At 46.5% G+C, this 18,779-nt stretch overlaps 1 protein-coding gene across 6 annotated transcripts in view; it reads left to right on the forward strand.

The window, feature by feature from the left end:
* Window positions 1-18,779, forward strand: part of PLXNB1 (plexin B1) — a 193,191-nt gene that overhangs the window by 134,140 nt on the left and 40,272 nt on the right. For all 6 annotated transcript variants that reach the window (XR_006292568.1, XM_037903867.2, XM_037903869.2 and 3 more), the window contains 4 exons: window positions 2,080-2,173; window positions 2,439-2,605; window positions 3,939-4,090; window positions 11,723-11,828. Coding sequence is in view for 5 of the 6 variants with exons in the window: in XM_037903867.2 (XP_037759795.1) it covers window positions 2,080-2,173; window positions 2,439-2,605; window positions 3,939-4,090; window positions 11,723-11,828 (519 nt within the window). In the remaining variant the exon portion in view is untranslated. The remainder of the gene's footprint in view (window positions 1-2,079; window positions 2,174-2,438; window positions 2,606-3,938; window positions 4,091-11,722; window positions 11,829-18,779) is intronic.

Genomic DNA, 18,779 nt, shown 5'->3' on the forward strand with positions numbered 1-18,779 from the left:
TGTCTTCTGCTCATTCCAGGGCAGGGACAGGGACTCTGATCATGGTGCCGTTGCTGCCCAGGGTCCTCATGAAAATCAAGCAGGACAGGGCGAAGATCATCCTTTTAGCACTGGCGTGAGCCCACCAACACTGGTTTAGCACTCTGCTGGATCTCTTGGTGGCTACCCCGTTCCGGATGCTGCTCAGGGCGGACCTGTTGTCCCAGAACCATGGCAGTCTCCTGCACCCGAACCTGGCGGCACTTCATCTGATGGCTTGGCTGCTGTGTGGCTAAATGTGCAAGAATGGCAGTGCTCGTTCGAGGCCCAACGAGTCCTGTTGGGCAGCGGAAAGCCCTCCACCAGGGCAACCTACCTGGCCAAATGGAAGCTATTCACTTGCTGGATGGCGAATAAAGGGGTATGTCCCAAGTGAGCCCCATTGCAGATCATTCTAGACTACTCCCTGCACCTCAAGCTTCCGGGCTCGTCACTCTCATCCATCAAGGTCCATCTAGCAGACATCTCGGCCTTCGACCTGCCCTCGAGTGGTGGGTGGGTTTTCTCTGAGGATATCACAGCCATATCAGGGCCTGGAGTGCCTCTACCCACATGTCAGAGATTCTGTTCCTCCATGGGACTTGCATCTGGTGCTGTGATGGCTCATGGGTACCCCTTCGAGCCTTTGGCTTCCTGCTTTCTCCTTCTCTTCTCCTGGAAGGTCACGTTCCTGGTCGCGATCACGTCAGCCTGCCAGGTATCTGATATTTGAGCTCTCACCTTGGAGCCGCCTTATATGGCTGCTTTTATTATATCATAGTCAGCTGCTTGTGCATCACTCTGTGCCACATAGGCAGCTTGTGCCTCTCCCAAATGTAGAGAGCTAATTGGAGGGCCCATACTCTCTTCTCACAGCCTACTCCTCATGCCACCCTCTCAAATGTCAACAAAAAGGCATCAGGGTCATCTGCTGGGCCCATTTTGCACAGTCTTGTGCCCACCGCCCAGTTATCACTCCCTGCCGTGGATTCACCAGCTTCTCCATGAGCTGTTGCTGCACCTGCGCCTGCTGTGCGATAAATTGTTGTAGGTTCTGTTATTGTTCCACATGTGAGGATAACAAGGACTGTCTTGCTTGTTGCTGGGTCTGCTGAAATGCTTGAAAGATTTTCTGAAACTCCTTTTGCTGTTCTACTGCCCAGCGCAGAAGATCTCAGACAAGCCCCCAGTTCTCATAGGGTGGGGTTCCCTCACCCTGGATTCCTTACTGCAAAGAATTCTCATGCACACCAGTGACAAGTTCTGTGCTTTATTTCCAATGTATTTTACAAGTGTTTGTTCCCCACAGCATAAAGCTTTTCCCCAAGTCTTTCCCTACTACCAAGGCACAGAGCGGGGTGGGGAGGAAGAGATCACAGTTGTCTGAGATCTTAAACTTCTCTGACCCTTCCTTCCAGCTCTCCCCGGCTCTTGCCGTCTCTTTCAAACATCCTCAGCCAACGAGCTGAATCCCCTTGTTGACTTGGAGACTAACCAATTTATTTGAGCATAAGCTTTCGTGAGCATCCGATGAAGTGAGCTGTAGCTCACGAAAGCTTATGCTCAAATAAATTGGTTAGTCTCTAAGGTGCCACAAGTACTCCTTTTCTTTTTGCGAATACAGACTAACACGGCTGTTACTCTGAAACTTGTTGACTTGGTAATCACCTTCTACTTAATCAGCGATCTCACTTCGGTTCATGTGGGAACACTGACCAGGTTCACAGAGAGGTGAGTCACACTGGTTCTGTCCCAAGATGTCTCAGCTGGAGTGAGTTTTTTGCACAAATAACACATGTGAACATGCATTTGGGTGTTTGCATCTGCAGATGGTGAGTTAGGCACACAAATAGCCATTTGCATGCACACATTTACATATGCAATTACCCTGCCCATCTTTGAGAGTCAGGCCCTTTGTCCCTTAATGAAAGAGGCAAGTTATATGCTGCAACGTGTGTTAAACTACTGTGTGAAGCACTGAGGCACTTCTGTTTATTCAGCGAGTTAGTTAGAGGCCTCATTTGGTCCATTTGATATCCTGACATTCTGGTCTCTTTGCAGTATAGTTACTTGGCACCTCAACTTGAATTCAGTGCTGTGGTGTTTGTGCAGAGGAAGCAACACCTCCGAGTGGACAGCGCTGTGGATCTCTACGGTAGGAGAGTGACACCTCACCAGTAAAAGAGGGATTTAGGGAATGGAACATGGGGTAGCTGGGAAAATTTAAATTGAGACTGTTGGTGTTCAGGGTGTCCTACAATAGTCCCATCACTGGGAAATCAGGGGCAGCCCTTCAGCCTGGATGTTACAGGCTCTGAGTTGTTGTTTTGTTTGTTAGTGCCAGGTGCTTGGTTGCTGGGGTCATTCTGTGCATTGCTGGGATTTTCACAGATGCCCTTTTGAATGTTGTTCCTCTGCAGTAACTCTCTATAACTGCTCCATGGGACACTCAGATTGCAGCCGCTGCCAAACGGCTGACTCCAAGTATAACTGTGTGTGGTGTGGGGGGCAGCAGCCCAACTGCATCTTCCGAGGATCCTGCACAGAAGAGATAGCGGATGTATGTCCTGCACCCCTCATTTATTCAGTGAGTAACCACTACTCTTTACTGTACTGCACTCAGGGGCAATGGGGGTTCCACAAAGCAGCCAAAAAAACCTCAGACAGTCCAAATAGCAACAACGGTTCCTCTCCCACTGTTTGTGGGAGACTGAGCACTGAGAGTTTGGAGAGCCTGACACAAAGTGCTAGAGTGCAACCAATCTGTAGTAACCAAGATGAAAGAAACAACAAATGTATACCTCAGACCAATTGAAACCAATATGCAGGAAGCTGCTGGATCCAGGAATTGGGGATGAAGTCGAAAGAGTAGAATCCCCTTGCTGTCCTAACTCAGTGATTGGGATAGACTAGCATAGTGATAGCTGAGCCTGAAATAATGAAGGTGCACAAGGTGAAGTGACACTGACTTGGCAGGGATGGAAGAGGGAGCAGAGGTGCTTATTATTTCTGGTTTATTAAAAAAAATCTTTTGGACCTGTCTCTTGCTGATTACCATAGAGTATGTGTCTGTAACTCTGTGCCCCCTGCTGTCACCTTGTCCTCCCTCCAGTTACATGCTATATGCACTTGAGGCGTCTTGTCATAATTTATCCTATATACTCTTAGGGGCATGAACTGTCTTTTGATTGTGTTTTTGTGCAGCACCTAGTGCAGTGGGGCACTGAACCTATGGGAGACCCTCTGGACACTACTGCAATACAAGTAATAGATAACAGCTTATATAATAGCTCCTCATCACCAGAGCCCCCAGAGAAGCAGTCAGTGCAGCAGTGAGTAGGCAAAGGATGGGCTGCCCCAGCTGTTCTAAAGGGGAATTTAATGGCATTATACCTTTGTGGAAATTAGTGATAAGACCAAAGTGTGGGAAGGAGGAGGGCACGGATCCTAGGTCTGTCATTTACAGCACTTTACTCCTGCTGGAATTCTGCACCATTGCACAATGCAGAATTTGTGCAGAATTAATATTACCCACAAAAAAATTTTTCATGCAGAATTTGTGATTTCCCTCTGAGCACTCCCACCTGCTCTCAGCCCCCGGCATCTGGGGCTCCAGTTGATTATATTGTATTATTTTGACAAATAAAATATGTGGAATTTTGCAGATTTTTAAAATATTGTGCACAGAATTTTTAAATTTTTGGCATAGAATTCCCCCAGGAGTAGCCCTTCCTGCTTGTGATGATAGAGCAGCTGATCTATAGCAAGAGAACCTGACACAAGTCTTGGCCAGCAAAAAGTGTCTCCTTTGGCCAGCCTAGGAAGAGGACAGAACTTTGGCTGTTTTGGGTCCGGCACCTTATTAGGCTACCTGCATCTGAGGTGCTATGAAATGAACACATGCTTGGGTATCTTTGCAGGTTTATCCCCTATCTGGACCAGTTGAAGGTGGCACTAGACTCACTATTGCTGGCTCAAACCTCGGCCAGAAACATCAGGACATTGCAGAAACCGTTACTGTTGCAGGAATTCCTTGTGCTGTAGATGCTCAAGAATATGAAATCTCCAGCAGGTAGTGTATCTGTGAAACTCCCCCACGGAATGAGACATTGGGTTTCCCACTGGGCCACTGACATCAGAATGGGGTAATGTTCCACCCCCTCCCTAGCCAAGGTAACCTGGATCAAAACCTTCTGCCCCAGACACTGAGTTGCCTTTTGCACCTTCCCAAGGGCAGTGACACCCGATTAAAGCAATTTTCCGCACCTACTCACCACTTGGGCATTGAATTTGAACAGAAGCTGTTTATTTTTAAAGAGGCCTGACCCCTAGCATTCATCACTCCCAACAAAAACAACTAATGTGATAGTCTTCATAAAAATATCAGACTGAAATAAACACGATCTGAAAAACAGGGCGGGGGGAAGGAGGGAAATGTCCTCCAAAAAAAGACAAAACACCTTTGTTGGCATTAGTTCAATTTTAGGAGGCAAGAGGCTGAGACTAATGTGAATGGGGAGTGAGCTCCTCTGTAGCAAAGACTTAATCACCTGACAACCTGAAATGAGGCACTGGGATTCTTTATAGGGAGAGGGTGCGAGGTACAACCTGTCAAGATGAGTCTCAAAGAGGAAGTCTGAGATACAGCCAGGGCCTACTTCTAAGGGCTTTAAAGACCAGTGGGCCCATGGTAAATCCATCACTTTACAGGCATCAAATGTAAAGAGCTCTGAGGCAGTTTAGTTTGGTCACATGTACTCAAGCCAGTGAGCAGATCATGCTGCCACATTCTGAACAAGCTGCCAGTGCCAGAGGAGTGCTGCTCCTGCTAAATATACCATGTGACCCCAAGGCCATGTGTTGCTGTTGCAAGGTAATCACAGGATAGAAAAGGCTGTTGCTTGTGCAAGTTGCACAACTGAAAAAATACTCAAAAAGAAAAGGAGTACTTGTGGCACCTTAGAGACTAACAAATTTATTTGAGCACAAAAGTACTGTCTCATACCACAGGCAACAGGTAGCTTAATATGGGAATAGTATTGATGGAGGTGACACCATGATTCTTATTCCTGCTCAGAACCTCCAAACAGAGCTGGAGCATCATCATAATGACAACCTCCACCTACCAGTAAAACCAGGGTGAAAATGAGGCAGCTTTCAGATGGCAAAATGCTCTCAGCCAGAGATAGTCAAACTGTTCTCCATGGAGCCCTAGTGGGCCCCAGATCACTTGCTGGTGGCCAGCAAATGGCTGGCAGGGCACATGATGCTGGCTTCTGGTCCTTACATCAAGGCTCTTCGTCACAAACTGGAGTCAAAAAATCTCTAGAGGCATCTTTAAAGAAGAAAAAGGAAGGGAAACAAGATCTACCTTCAGAGACTGGAGCCAGAAGAGAATCAGGTAGCTGGACAGTACGTCTAGGGGACCAGGTGAAGGAAGGGGCCATAAGAATGTGGCTGGCAACACGGGCAGGTGAGAGGAGGCCTAGGCTGCAAGGGAGCAGGGCTGCTGGGAAGCATAATCAAGGGAGCAGGCAGAAAGGAACCAGGGAGTATGGCAGCAAACACAGGAGGATAGCAAGGGAGTAGGCATCTGGGACAAATGGGCAGGGGCAGGAGGAGAACTGAATGGACATGGGAGGTGGAGCAAAGCAGAATGTCTGAGTAACCTCTTAACATGGCAAGGACTGTTACAATTACATTGCTTCTGTCCCATGTCAGCAGCTCCCTACCCCTGGGAGTCGAGTAAGATTCTCTGGGAAGTGGCCGTGGGAACTCCTGCTGTCAGCCATTGCTCCAGCGCCCTTCGAAGGGCTCACAGGGCAGGAGGTGCACTTGCATGTTATCAGATGACTCTGTGCGGCATTTAGTAATGTCTTGCCAAGAGGCCTTATACTCAGGTCAGGGATTGTAGCATGATGGCTCCCTCTCGTTGGTAGGAGCCTCGTAGACATAGAATATCAGGATTGAAAAGGACCTCAGGAGATCATCTAATCCAGCCCCCTGCTCAAAGCAGGACTAATCCCCAATTTTTGCCCCAGATCCCTAAAAGGCCCCCTCAAGGATTGAACTCACAACCCTGAGTTTAAGCAGGTCAATGCTCAAACCACTGAGCTATCCCCTCCTCCCTATATCACTCATGGGGGGAGGGTTAGCTCAGTGGTTTAAGAGTTGGGCTGCTAAACCCAGGGTTGAGAGTTCAATCCTTGAGGGGGCCATTTAGGGATCTGGGACAAAAAAAAATGGAAATTGGGGATTGGTCCTGCTTTGAGCAGGGGGTTGGACTAGATGACCTCCTGAGGTCCCTTCCCACCCTGATATTCTATGATTATAACTCTGACATCCCCCCTCTATTTCCCCTTCTTCTGGGCTCCTTTAAGAACTCACGCAATCTCCAGTGACCTTTTAAGTTCAATCTTTTAATTTCCCCAGCTCTCCTCAGGCTGGTAACAGAGTTTGTCACAAGAACACAATCCAAAAGTCCAAAGCAAACAGTTTTTCAGTTCATTGTCCCTTCTTTAACTCCCACTCCCAGGCTTTGTCTGGCTAGGGCTCTTGAGGAGCCACACTTGCTCCTCATAGCTACTCCTTCTACCAGATTCACATGGTCTCCTGAGCTTCCCCAGTTTGTCACCAGGCTTCCTGCCTCTGGCAGTCTCATCTCAGCTGTTCACTCAATTGCACTCCTACCTGCAGCTTCCTGCTGCTGTTTATATTGGAATCCCAGATTCACCTCAGATGGGGCTCATCTTATAATCAGGGCTGGCTTAGCCTCAGGCTCTCCAGCCCACAGGAAAGCCATATTGTTACAGGAATCAAATAGAACGGAGGGCATAGCCAATCAGGAACCACCAGACAAGTTAAGGCTTGCCTGCTTCAAGGGGAGTGCTGGGTGTACCTAAGTTGGAAGATTTGCTCCACAGGTCTAACCCAGGGTCTTGGTCCTGGTTCTAACAGCCGGTGCACCTTCACTTAAATGGTGCGACCACCCAGTAAGTTTTGGTTTGAAATTTAAAGGGCCAGTTCTTTGAGTTTTACTTTAATTTACTATTAGAGGACTAGTAAAAACTTGTGGCGAGCTGTCACAGACACCCTGTATCAGACCCCTTGTTACTGACACACAGGCAAGACTGAAGTGATGCTAGTTAGATGGGGAAATGACTTGAAGAGCTAGCTGGTATGCTGCTTCACCTTCGATTGAAAGCATCTAGCCCCATTTTGCCAGAGCAGTGCAAAGAGTTGTCATACTGTCTGAGTCATCATTGAGTCTATGTGGCAGGTAGCTTCAGTGACTAAAAATGCCGCCTTTCACCTCCAGATCACTAGAAAACTCCACCTTTTCCTCCTGGGCGAGGACCTGGCCACTGTGATCCATGCACTGGTCTGTGATTCACTGTATCTGAAGTTGAAAAAGAAAGCAATGGATAGATTCTAGGTGGCACAAACACAGCTGTGTGTCTCCTCCCTGCCATCATCCCTCTGTTCTGATCCCACTAAGGGCTTCCAGGCTGTTTCCATTGCCAGTTTAAGGCTTTGGTTCTGATCCCAGGCCATTAATGGCTCAATTCCCAGCTATATTAGAACCCACATCTCCATCTATGAACTGTCAAGGAAATGGGACCTTGGTTGTTAAATTGGATTTAGAACAGATTGTGTTGTGCAGATGGCATGTAGGTCCTACTCCACCCTCTGCCCTACTGTGACCCTAAGGGCATCCCAATGTCAGAGAGCAAGGGTCTCACTGGTATCAGGTATCGAGTTTCAGCAGGCCTGACCAGTTTAGTGTACTCCAATTCACTTTATGACATAATTTGTATCTAAATGGTATCATGTTAGGTATCTTTGGAAAGCCAATATCACACCGATCATTAATATTCTTGCGTGGCGTGCGTGCGGCAAACGCCCAAAGGACTGTATAAATGGAAAGGAAATATGGGACTAAAATGAGTTTGAACCAGACCAGTATGAGGAGTGAATAAACAGGATTTTTTTCAAGCAAAGGAAAGGCTGACATCTCCATGCAGGTGCAATCACAGTCAAGTTGCCAGTCATTGGCGTATTGGAGGCTACAGGGACAGATCAATTTGCGCTGTAAAAAGCACCAGCAGGGAAGAAACCAGCATGGAATCGTCTCCAACAGACTCCATGGCACCTTTCCTCACAGCAGGGGCACTGAACTTTGAGAAGGATACATTTAAAACATTCACTGGATTATAAAAGAGAGGGGCAAAAAAACCCAAGTGATCTTTCACCTAAGTAGACAAGGAACCAAGGACTTTGGACCTTATGGGAGAACCTGACCAAGGGGGTTGTCAGCCATCTGGCTGGAAGGAGTGTGGGAAGAATCTTACCTTGAACCATGACTGTGGCTTTATTAAGTCTTAATCACTAGAAAACGTTTTTCACTTTGTAGCCATTCTGACTTTATTTGACTTTATACTTGAACTCAATTAAAACCTTTCTCTTTCTTTAATGAACTAATTTTACTTTTATTCCAAATCAACACAGTGCCGTGTTTGCCTTCAAGTGATTGTGACATTCTATACCTTGGAGGGATGTCCTGTAACCCCCATATTCCTCATTTTTATATAATCGTGATCTTACATATAAAGCATGCCTTGTAAGGTATGAGGAAAGGTTATGATCTGCTGAAAGTAATTTCTCTATCCATATATGTATATCATTAATGCATATGAAATTATGAGAATTGTGTTGTATGGTTGTCACTTAAACATGCTGAAAGTTGGGGAATCAGTCAGATACTAGCTCCCCAAAGGCAACAGCAAGGAAAGTAACCAGCGCACGAGCGGGTGTCAAAAAAACTATCATTAGCCATTGTCCAGCAAGGGAGCTACAATTCAATGACTCACCTGCATAAGGCCACACCAGAGGAATTGCTCAACCTTGCCTGGAGACTCAGCAATGCCCCCCAGACATGCCTGGACTTGTTTTCCAAGCACATGGACTGAGGGTATAAAACAGAAAACAGCAGGCCCATGCTTGACCTTTCTCCTTCACCCACCTACACTGCAAGCAACAAGGACACTCTGAAGACTCCAACTGAGGGGACTGGCCCAGATTTCAAGGGTGAAATCTGTGAACTATGAACTTCAATGTCCAGTGGGATGAGAAGAACTGCTTAATCTGTATGTTGCCCAGTCTAATAGAGTTGAGAGTTTAGACTGCATGCTTATATTTTATTTTATTTTGGTAACTACCTCTGACTTTTTGCCTGTCACATAGTCACTTAAAATCTATCTTTTGTAGCCAATAAACCTGTTTTATTATTTCTTTACCAGTGAGTTTGCCTGAAATGAATAGTAAATGTGCTCAGGTTTTACAAAGGCTGATGTATGTTCACTTTCCATTGATGAAGTGCTGAACCAATTAATAAATTTGAACTGCTTATCTTGAGCAGAGCAAGACGGTATATTTCTGGGGTACAGTGCTGGGAGCTGGGGGTATTTGGCTTTGGTGCCTCTTTCTGTGTGATTCATGTGTGGCTCTGGGAGCATTCATGCAATCAAGCTGGGTGTTGGGGCTCCACATGCTGAGTGATAACAGTGCCTGGAAGGGCTTGCTGCTCGTCACTACAAGGCATTGTGAGAGACAGCTCAGGCTGGAGAGGGTTCAGGAGGGCACAGTGGTCCCCGTGGTCCCCAGGCTCCACCCCGGGGATCCCATCACAGTGATTGTTAACTCCAGTTAAAGCAAAAAGCTGCTGTGCTTTTGTCTCTTTAAAGGAGCAACAGACCTTTAGTCCTCTGAATGTTCCAGGAGAGGACTGGGCACATCAGGGCAGATGGTTTTGGGGATTCAGGATTGGGGTGTGTTGGGGTCAGTGGGCTACTAGTAACCAAGACTGGTGGAGCCCAGAGTGTGGCAGTAGTGTAACAAGTAGGTTGCTGGAGTCAGAGATGCTGGACCAGGGTTGCTTTATGCACAGACAGTTAGTGCATCCTTGTGTGCTGGCTGAGAGCACCCAAACAAGAGGCTACAGCAGCAGAGCATTTTGGGGCACTCAGGGTTACAGGACAAGTGGTGATACAACTTCCCACAGGTCTGGGATGAACCCCAAAATGTCACAATGGCATAGCTGACAGGATTTACACACAGCTCGCTGTTTTGACTGAAGCTTTACACTTACACTTGGAAAACAGTTTTAAGTGATTCTCAAGTGATAAGACTGGGAACAGTCAAAGAAAGGTTACAGTTTTATTATTTTCTATTTGTTTATTTTGGGCAAGGGAAATAGAACAAAGGAAGTTGAAAATGAATGACAGTGAAACAATCACTAAGCTAGAGTTGGCTGAATTGGAAAGGAGCAAAAAGCCCTAAAAAGAGAGGCTGAGTATGCAGCATGAAAACTTCAGAAATGGGAAGCAGAACAACAAGAGAGATTGTGAATACTAAAAATGGGAAAAGGATAGAATCTAAAGAGCAAGAAGAGGTACACAGGCAGGACCTGGAAGCAGAAGAAGAGCAAGAAGAGGTACACAGGCAGACCTGGTGGCAGTTGACCACCAACAAGCCATAGAGCTGAAAGACAAAGAAGCCCTGGAAAAAGAGAAGAGAGGTTATATAACTTGGACATGATGGAAAGGCATGGACAAATTCCACAGGTGTACTCTTTCCCCAAGGAACACCCAGCTGGGACAAGTTGTGTCCTGCATACAAAGGAAGCAGACTGTATTGAAGAATTCTTGACCACTTTTGAAAGGCCACGTTCCAGAGCGTTCCAAGAAGTCCAAATTTTCATTAGTAGGCTCTGGGGGAAAGCTTTAAATGTATTTAATGAAATGGAACTTGAACAAGCATTGAAATATGGTGAATTTTAAAAGGCTGTATTGCAAAGGTTCCAGATTACTCCTGAAGTGTATAGAACAAAAATGAGAAACCTCAAAATGAATTACAAGATGAGTCATAGAGAATGTGTGTATAAATTGTGTGAATTGATTGAAAAAATGGGTCAAGGGGAGTAGGACAGAGTTATGAAAAGCCTGCTTTGGCAAAGATCTTTCACCTGGGAACACAATGAAAATAAGGACCCTTGTACAGCTGTGGAAGATCCTGACTGAGAGAAGGTCAGCCATGGCTGGAAAGGAAAAAAAAAATCTGCCTTGAACCCAGCTGTACCTTGATGAGTTAAGTCTTAGCCACTAGAAAATGTATCTTACTTTTATTTGCATGAAACTATTTTGTCTTTATCCCTTGTATTTGAACTCACTTAAAACCCATCTCTTTTGTTAATAAACTTGTTTTATTTTTTATCTAAACCAACCCAGCTTTTTTTAATTGAAGTGATTGTCAACTCCAGTTAAGGCAACAAGCTGCTATGCTTTTCTGTCTTTAAAGGAGCAACAGACCTTAGTTCAGCAGAAGGCTGGACGTTTCAGGGCAGATGGTTTTGGGGAAATTCAGAACTGGGGTGTGTGTTGGGGTCAGTTGGCGAGTAGTAATCTAGGCTGATGGAGACCAACGTGTGGCTGTGGTGTAGCAAGCAGGCTGCTGGACTGCTCAACACACAAGACGCTTAGTGCATGCTTAGATGCTCTCTGGGAGCATGCAGGCCAGGAGCTCCAGCAGCAGAGCAGTTTAAGGCACTCAGGGTTACAAAACAAGCAGTGACACAACCTCTCACTGGTCTGCACTGCACCCCAAAAGGTGACCCCTATAGTGACCTTGTCCTCTGATTTCCCTGCAGTATTGTGTGCATCACCGGTGGGAGCTGGGCTGAGAGATCTGGGCACATTGCAGTGGAAGTACTTGGAGGAGGACATGGAGTTTCTAGGCACATATTTGCCTATCAGGTAACATCTCAGTTCAAACCCCTCTTATACTGCTTCCATAAGACTGCAGCTGCAATGCTATTCTCTGCTCACAGATTCTCTTGGAGAGTGGGAGTTGTGTAGGTCATAGAATCATAAAAATGTAGGCCTGGAAGGGACCTCAAGAAATCATCAAGTCCAGTGCCTGCACTGTGGCAGGACCAAGTAAACCTAGACCATCTCTAGTGGGTGTTTGTCAAACTTGTTTTTAAAAGCTGCCACAACCTCCCTTGGAAGCCTATTCCAGAGCTTAATATCTAACCTAAATTGCCCTTGCTGCAGATTAAGCCCATTACTTCTTGTCATACCTCCGTGAACTTGGCGAACAGTTGATTGCTGTCCTCTTTATAATGACTGTTAACATATTAGAAGACTGTTTATCAATTTATCCCTCAGTCGTCTTTTCTCAAGACTAAACATGCCCAGTTTTTTTTTTCCCAATAGGTCAGGTTTTCTAAGCCTTTTATCAGTATTGTTGCTCTCCTCTGGACTCTTTCCAATTTGTCCACATCTTTCTTAAATTGTGGTGCCCAGAATTGGACACAGTACTCCGACTGGGCCTCACTAGTGCTGAATAGAGCAGGACAGTTACCACCTGTGTCTTACATACAACACTCCAGTTAATACACCGCAGCATTGTATTAGGTTTTTTTGCAGCTATATCACATTATTGACTCATACTGAGTTTGTGGTCCACTATAGCCTCCAGTTCCTTTTCAACAGTACTATCACCTGGAGAGTTCCCCATTTTGTAACTGCCTTTGATTGTTTAGCTTCCTAAGTGAAGTGCTTTGCACTTGTCTTTGTTGAATTTCATCTTGTTCAATTCAGACCAATTCTCCAATTTGTCAGTCATTGTGAATTCTAAACTTGTCCTACAAAGTGCTTGCTATCCCTCCCAGCTTTGTGTCATCTGCAAATTTTATAAGCATACTCTCCATCCATTATCCAAGTCATTAATGAAAATATTGAATAGTACCAGACCCAGGACTGACCCCTGCAGGAACCCAATAGATATGCCCTTCCAATTTTACAGCAAACCATTGATAACTACTCTTTGAGTACGCAAAAAGAAAAGAAGTACTTGTGGCACCTTAGAGACTAACAGATTTATTTGAGCATGAGCTTTCATGAGCTACAGCTCACTTCATTGGATGCGTTCAGTGGAAAATACAGTATTTTCCACTGAACGCATCCAATGAAGTAAGCTGTAGCTCACGAAAGCTCATGCTCAGATAAATTTGTTAGTCTCTAAGGTGCCACAAGTACTCCTTTTCTTTTTGCGAATACAGACTAACACGGCTGCTACTCTGAAACCTGTCTTTGAGTACGGTCTTTCAACCAGTTGTGCACCCGCCTTATAGTAATGTCATCTTGTCGACCAAACTTCCCTAGTTTGCTTATGAGAATACCATTCAGAACTGTCAAAAGCCTAACTAAAATCAAGGTATATCATGTCTACTGCTTCCCCCCAGCCAATAGGTCAGTAACCCTGTCAAAGAAGGAAATTAAATTGGTGTGGCATGATTTGCTTTTGACAGATTCATCTTGACTATTCCTTATAACCCTATTATCCTCCAGGTGCTTACAAATTGGATTGTTGAATAATTTGCTACAGTATCTTTCCAGGTATTGAGGTTATGCTGACTGGTCTATAATTCCCTGGGCCTTCCTTGTTCCCATTTTTAAAGATAAGTACTATGTTTGCCTTTCTCCAGTATTCTGGGACCTCTTCCTTCCTCCAGGAATTCTCAAAGATAATTGCTAATGGCTCTGAGATTGCTTCAGCCAGTTCCTTAACTACCCTACGATGAATTTCATCAGGCCCTGCTGACTTGAATACATTTAATTTATCTAAATATTTTTAACCTGTTCTTTCCCTGTTTTGACTTGCATTCCTTCCCCTGGTTGTTAATATTAATTGTGTTGACTATCTGGTCATCATTAACCTTTTTAGTGAAGACTGGAGCAAAATAGGCAGTAAGCACATCAGCTTTCTTGATGTCATCAGTTATTAGCTCTCCTTCCCCACTAAATAGAGGACCTGTACTTTCAGTACAGGTCAGTACAACTTTGGGAGCTGCTGCATTGTGGTAGCTGGAAATCTGGTGGTCTTGAGCTTGGAGGCACCAACTGAAGTGAGGCAGAAATAGTTTATCCTATTACAAAGGAGTTTGATCTAAGAGGGAGTGAGGTGCTGACTGGGTGAATGATGATGGATGAGTAACAGAGCTGAGAGTTAAAGATACAACAAACAGAAAGCTTGCCTCATAGCCTGGTTGTATAAAGTAGTAAAATCTCATTCCATGGGCAAGTTAGTGATAGGAAGGTCAGGGAGGTGTCATCGGATTTGTAAAAATCTACAAAATCATAATTTAAATGGTGTCACCCTCTGCAGCGTGGTGGTGGTGGGGTAGGGGGACTCACTGCCCTCCCAGCTCCAGGTCCAGTGATTGATGCAAATTTTGATAATACAGTGTCATGGGACATGACTCGAGTTAGGTCAAAAGCCCTTTCTCCCACAAATACAGTGGTACCAAACATGACAAGCCTAGAACAATTATGTAGATATATATTTGAGAAAATTTTAAAAAATCAATGTTTTTTTAAATTATAGTTTAATGGAGGGATTCATTGCTTACCCCAAAAAAGACACTGATCTTGGCTAATCCTAGGGAAGTCAGCCTTGACACGTAGGACTGAAAACATTTATTCTTCTTGATATACTTGCTAATCTCCATTGAACGTTAGGTACGCGCGTGCCACATATACTGTCATTGGAGATTTTTCCTTTATTGCCTCTAGTGCCCTCTGGTGCGGTGTGTTTATGCGCCAGCATAAGCGGCACTGCTGGCCCTGCACCTTTCAGTTTTCACCTGGGACGGTTGCTGGAACAACTCCTCTTGCTTCAGCAAGGCGTTGTTCAGTGTTTTTCTCTTCAAGTTAGTTATCAGTCTTAGTTTAGTAGTAGTGTAAATACTATTATGGTAGATAGTTAGTCCCCCGCCCTTAGCATAGGGGGGCTCCCTTCGTGTCTGGGGCTGGGCATGCTCCAGTCCCCAGACTTCAAACCTTGTGCCTCCTGTGGCAAGCCTTTGCTGGTGAACGGCCCACGCTCCAGTTGTCTAAAATGTTGGGGAAAGGCTCACGTATGAGAGTGCTCTTAGATTTGTCAGGACTTTCAGCCCCATGCAAAGAAGGACCAGAGGCCAGGCTGAGGGCTATCTTAAAGGGAGCTGCACTTAGACTGGTGTTGAAGCCAAGCCAATTGGATTCAGCACCAGGCACCTAAGTTTCTTTGCAAAGCACCCCTCCAGCACCAGGTGCTCCTTGGCACCGTTCATCTCTAGTACTGAGGAAGAAGCATAAGAAACAGCTGTCAGAGAGGATGCTCCCCGGTGCCAAGCAAAGATAAACAAGGGGAGGGCAGCGGAGTGTGACCTGCTTTGGGCCACTCCACCACCTCTGGTCCCCTGGCAGCACTATTGACTCCACCCTATGGGTCATTGAGTCCAGTGTGGGACCCCCTGCTGACATCAGGAAGTTATCACGGCACTAGCGGGATCACAGTGCCTTCCACCGTGGATGCCTTTGCAGCAGCCAAGGACTTGCTGTCACTCCAAGTACCACCGACCCCGATTGTGGCAACCACTGGCTCCGAAGAGCACTACAAGCAGAAGCGAGCATGTGGCTCTGAGCTCTTACCTGGCACCAGGGCCCACAGTACCAGCCAGAGACAAACTGGCCCTTCTGTCATCTATGAGGTCATCCCCAATATGGTACTGGTTCCTGGACTCTCAGCACCTACCGGCGGAAGTGAAGGGTATTGATCCCCCATGGTCATCTGAGGAGGACTCTTCAGAATCCCATCCCATCCTGAGAGCTGTTTGCCAGTACCCATCCTACATCCCTTCAGAACCTGGTGTAGGTTGCCCCACTGGCACCTGGCCAGGAGGACAATGGCCTATACAAGTCCAATGGCCTGGAATCCATGGGGATTTCCCTCGATACTGGGACCACCATCCCACCAGTCCTACTCAGATGCATCCAAGAGGCGAGCTCCAGCACTAGTTGTTTGGCACCCAACCTCAACTATGGTACCAAGCCCGGTACCAACACGAAAGACGTGGGCCTGCGGGACATAATAGGGGCACAAGAAGAGGAGGAAGCTTTACCTCCGGTTCAGGCCTCTTGCTCTTCCTCCCCAGATGAAGCCATCTTGGGGCGAGCGGCTTGCTGCCACAAAATAACTTTAGAGCCCATCAAGATCTTCTAAAGAGGGTAGCTTCTAACTGAGGGCCAGAGAGCGAGGTACTCAAGGAGTCTTTGCATAACCTCATTGATATCTTGGCTGCAGCATCTAAAGTGGCCCTACCCATCAACAAGGCCATTATGGGTCCGGTCAGAGCCCTGTGGCAGACCCCATCTTCTCTCACTCCCACTTCAAAGAAGGCAGAGAAGAAATACTACCTGCCGGCCAAGGGGTACAAATACTTACATTCTCACCCTTCTTCTAGGTCCCTAGCAGCCAATGAGAGAGACAGACAAGGCCAGGCAAGTGCTACTTCCAAACAAAATGACTAAAAAAAACTAGGCTTGTTTGGCAGAAAAATTTATGCAGTGGATGGATTACAGCTTCGTATCTCTAACCAGCAAGCTGTGCTTGGGAGGTATGATGACAATATGTGGGACTATATGGCAAAATTTAAAGACTCGCTGCACCAGGACTCCAGGCAAGAGTTTTCTGCCCTTTTAGATAGATATTAGTTAGTAGATAAGATGTTCCTTGTTCACTGGGAGGCTGTGCCCGGTTCTGCCGGTTTCAAATGTTGTCTATCATGCCCGGAGGCAATCACAGTAAGTGATGGGCACTCTTGGTGCTTCTGTTGCCTCGGGAAATCGCACATTGCCCAGAAGTTTAACTTCTGTCTGGCATTGAAATCTAGCGCTAGAAAAGACAGGGAGGTCAAACTTTGTCTCCTCCCCGGCTACTGACCCATGTCCAGGGACTGTGTCTGTCATCCCCTCCACCTCCTCTCCTTCCCCCCCCCCCCACCCCCTCTCCTTCCCCCCCCCCCCCCACCCCCACACACCAGTCTGCGAGCAAACCCGCTACCTCCACTATCTCTGAGCTGCACTCCTTCAGGGCATCTAAGAGGAAGATGCAAGACTTCTCTCATAAGTCTTCCCAAGATTTTGCCTCAAATTCACTGGGTAGGGAATCTACCTTGAAAAAGCCTAGGTTCTCAGTGACTTCAGCTACTTTAGCACCATCCGCACTCCAGTCAGGTGCACGCCAGGCTGCTGGTTCCTCAGGTACTCAGGGCACTGCTAGACTGAAAGACAGCAAAGTCTCGGGCCTGGAGAGACCATTGGTACAGTTAGTGGACCAAGGGGGCAAGAGGAGCTCCTCTGCTTCCTTGGTACCAAAGAAGCCCACTTGGGCTCCGACGGCACTTCCCTCGGAGTGGCTGAAACTTATGGTACCATCAGCTCCCTTGACCACTATTACCTTGGTGCAGACCATGGCTTTGGCACTGATAGTATGCTCGGTACTGCAGGAGTTTTGTTTTCTCCATGACCTGGGTGTATTTGAGGTGCCTAATTTTCCACTGCTCATCTCTGACGTATTTTCGGTACCGCGGACATCAAGATCGCTGGAGGTTCACCTGGTTCTGACAGTTTCACCTCAGATTTCTCCAAGCACTTCACCATTCCATAGCGAGTTTGAGGAAGAGGATTCTGATGAAGACCTTGCCTTGGTATCCCAAATATTGATTTAGGGCTCTCCTCCTCACCTGTATAGAGGCCTCCTTTCCAGAAGTCTCTGAGGCTATGACCACTTGTGGCACAAGGTAGCCACTACCTTGCTGCTGTGAGCATCCATGTGAGCACCCACTACCTTGCTGTTGTGAGCCCCCTCCTATGCCTTATGCGCCCCCTCCTATGCCTTATGCACCACCTCCTGGGCCATACTGGGACCCTTGGGCACCTCTCACCAACAACTTTCCAGGACTTTGAGCAACACCCATTGCAAAGATAAGCAACCATCATCGGCTGCCCTCTCTAGGAGATCTGATCCTCAAAAAGAAACCTTTGAGGAGCAGGAAGCTAGAGCTGATGAAGAGGTCTCTCCTCCAGCCAACACCTCCTCTTCATCTCAAGATGAAGCAGTCATGCCTCCTCTTCCATCCTTAGCAGATGATTTTAAACAGTTCCAGGATCTGATCAAGAGAATTGCTGACTCCTTGCAGATCCCTCTTGAGGAGATTAAAGAACATCATTGTAAATTGCTTGATATCCTTCATTCACCCTTATCTGCCCACATGGCTTTGCCTGTCAACGAGGCCCTTTTGGACCATGTGAAGATTGTCTGGTACACCCCAGCTACTATTCCACCTATCTACAAGGAAGTGGATAAGAAATATTCCCTGGAAGGCAGCACTATGCTAAATCCATGCCCCATGAAAAAGACCATAAGCATCTAGACGTACTTGATGGAGAATCTTATTTGTCAGCGTCACTGAACTCTTTTGTTGATCGCCTACCAGCAGAGCATAGAAAGCAATTCTAGGCAGTCATTGTGGAGGGTCACCTACTTTCCAGAACATCTCTACAAGCCTCCCTTGATACTGCTGCCTCTTCTTTCTCTACTGCTGTAGTTATGAGAAGGGCTTCCTGGCTCCAGCTCTCTGGCTTTCCAAAAGAGGCCCAAAATAGTGTAGAGGACCTTCCTTTTGATGGGTCTAAACTGTTTGCAGACAGCACGGACAAATCTCTATGCACATTAAAGGACTCTAAGGCTATTTTGTGTTCTCTTGGGACCTATACACCTGCCTACAAGAGAACATTTAGCAAGTCCCAAATAGTTCAGAGATCCCATCCTGCCCAGTTTCTGACCTCCCAGTGGCTGTATGAATGACCTCAAAAGAG

Source organism: Chelonia mydas, chromosome 7 (assembly GCF_015237465.2).
Source record: "Chelonia mydas isolate rCheMyd1 chromosome 7, rCheMyd1.pri.v2, whole genome shotgun sequence".
In the NCBI taxonomy this organism is placed as follows: domain Eukaryota; kingdom Metazoa; phylum Chordata; order Testudines; family Cheloniidae; genus Chelonia; species Chelonia mydas.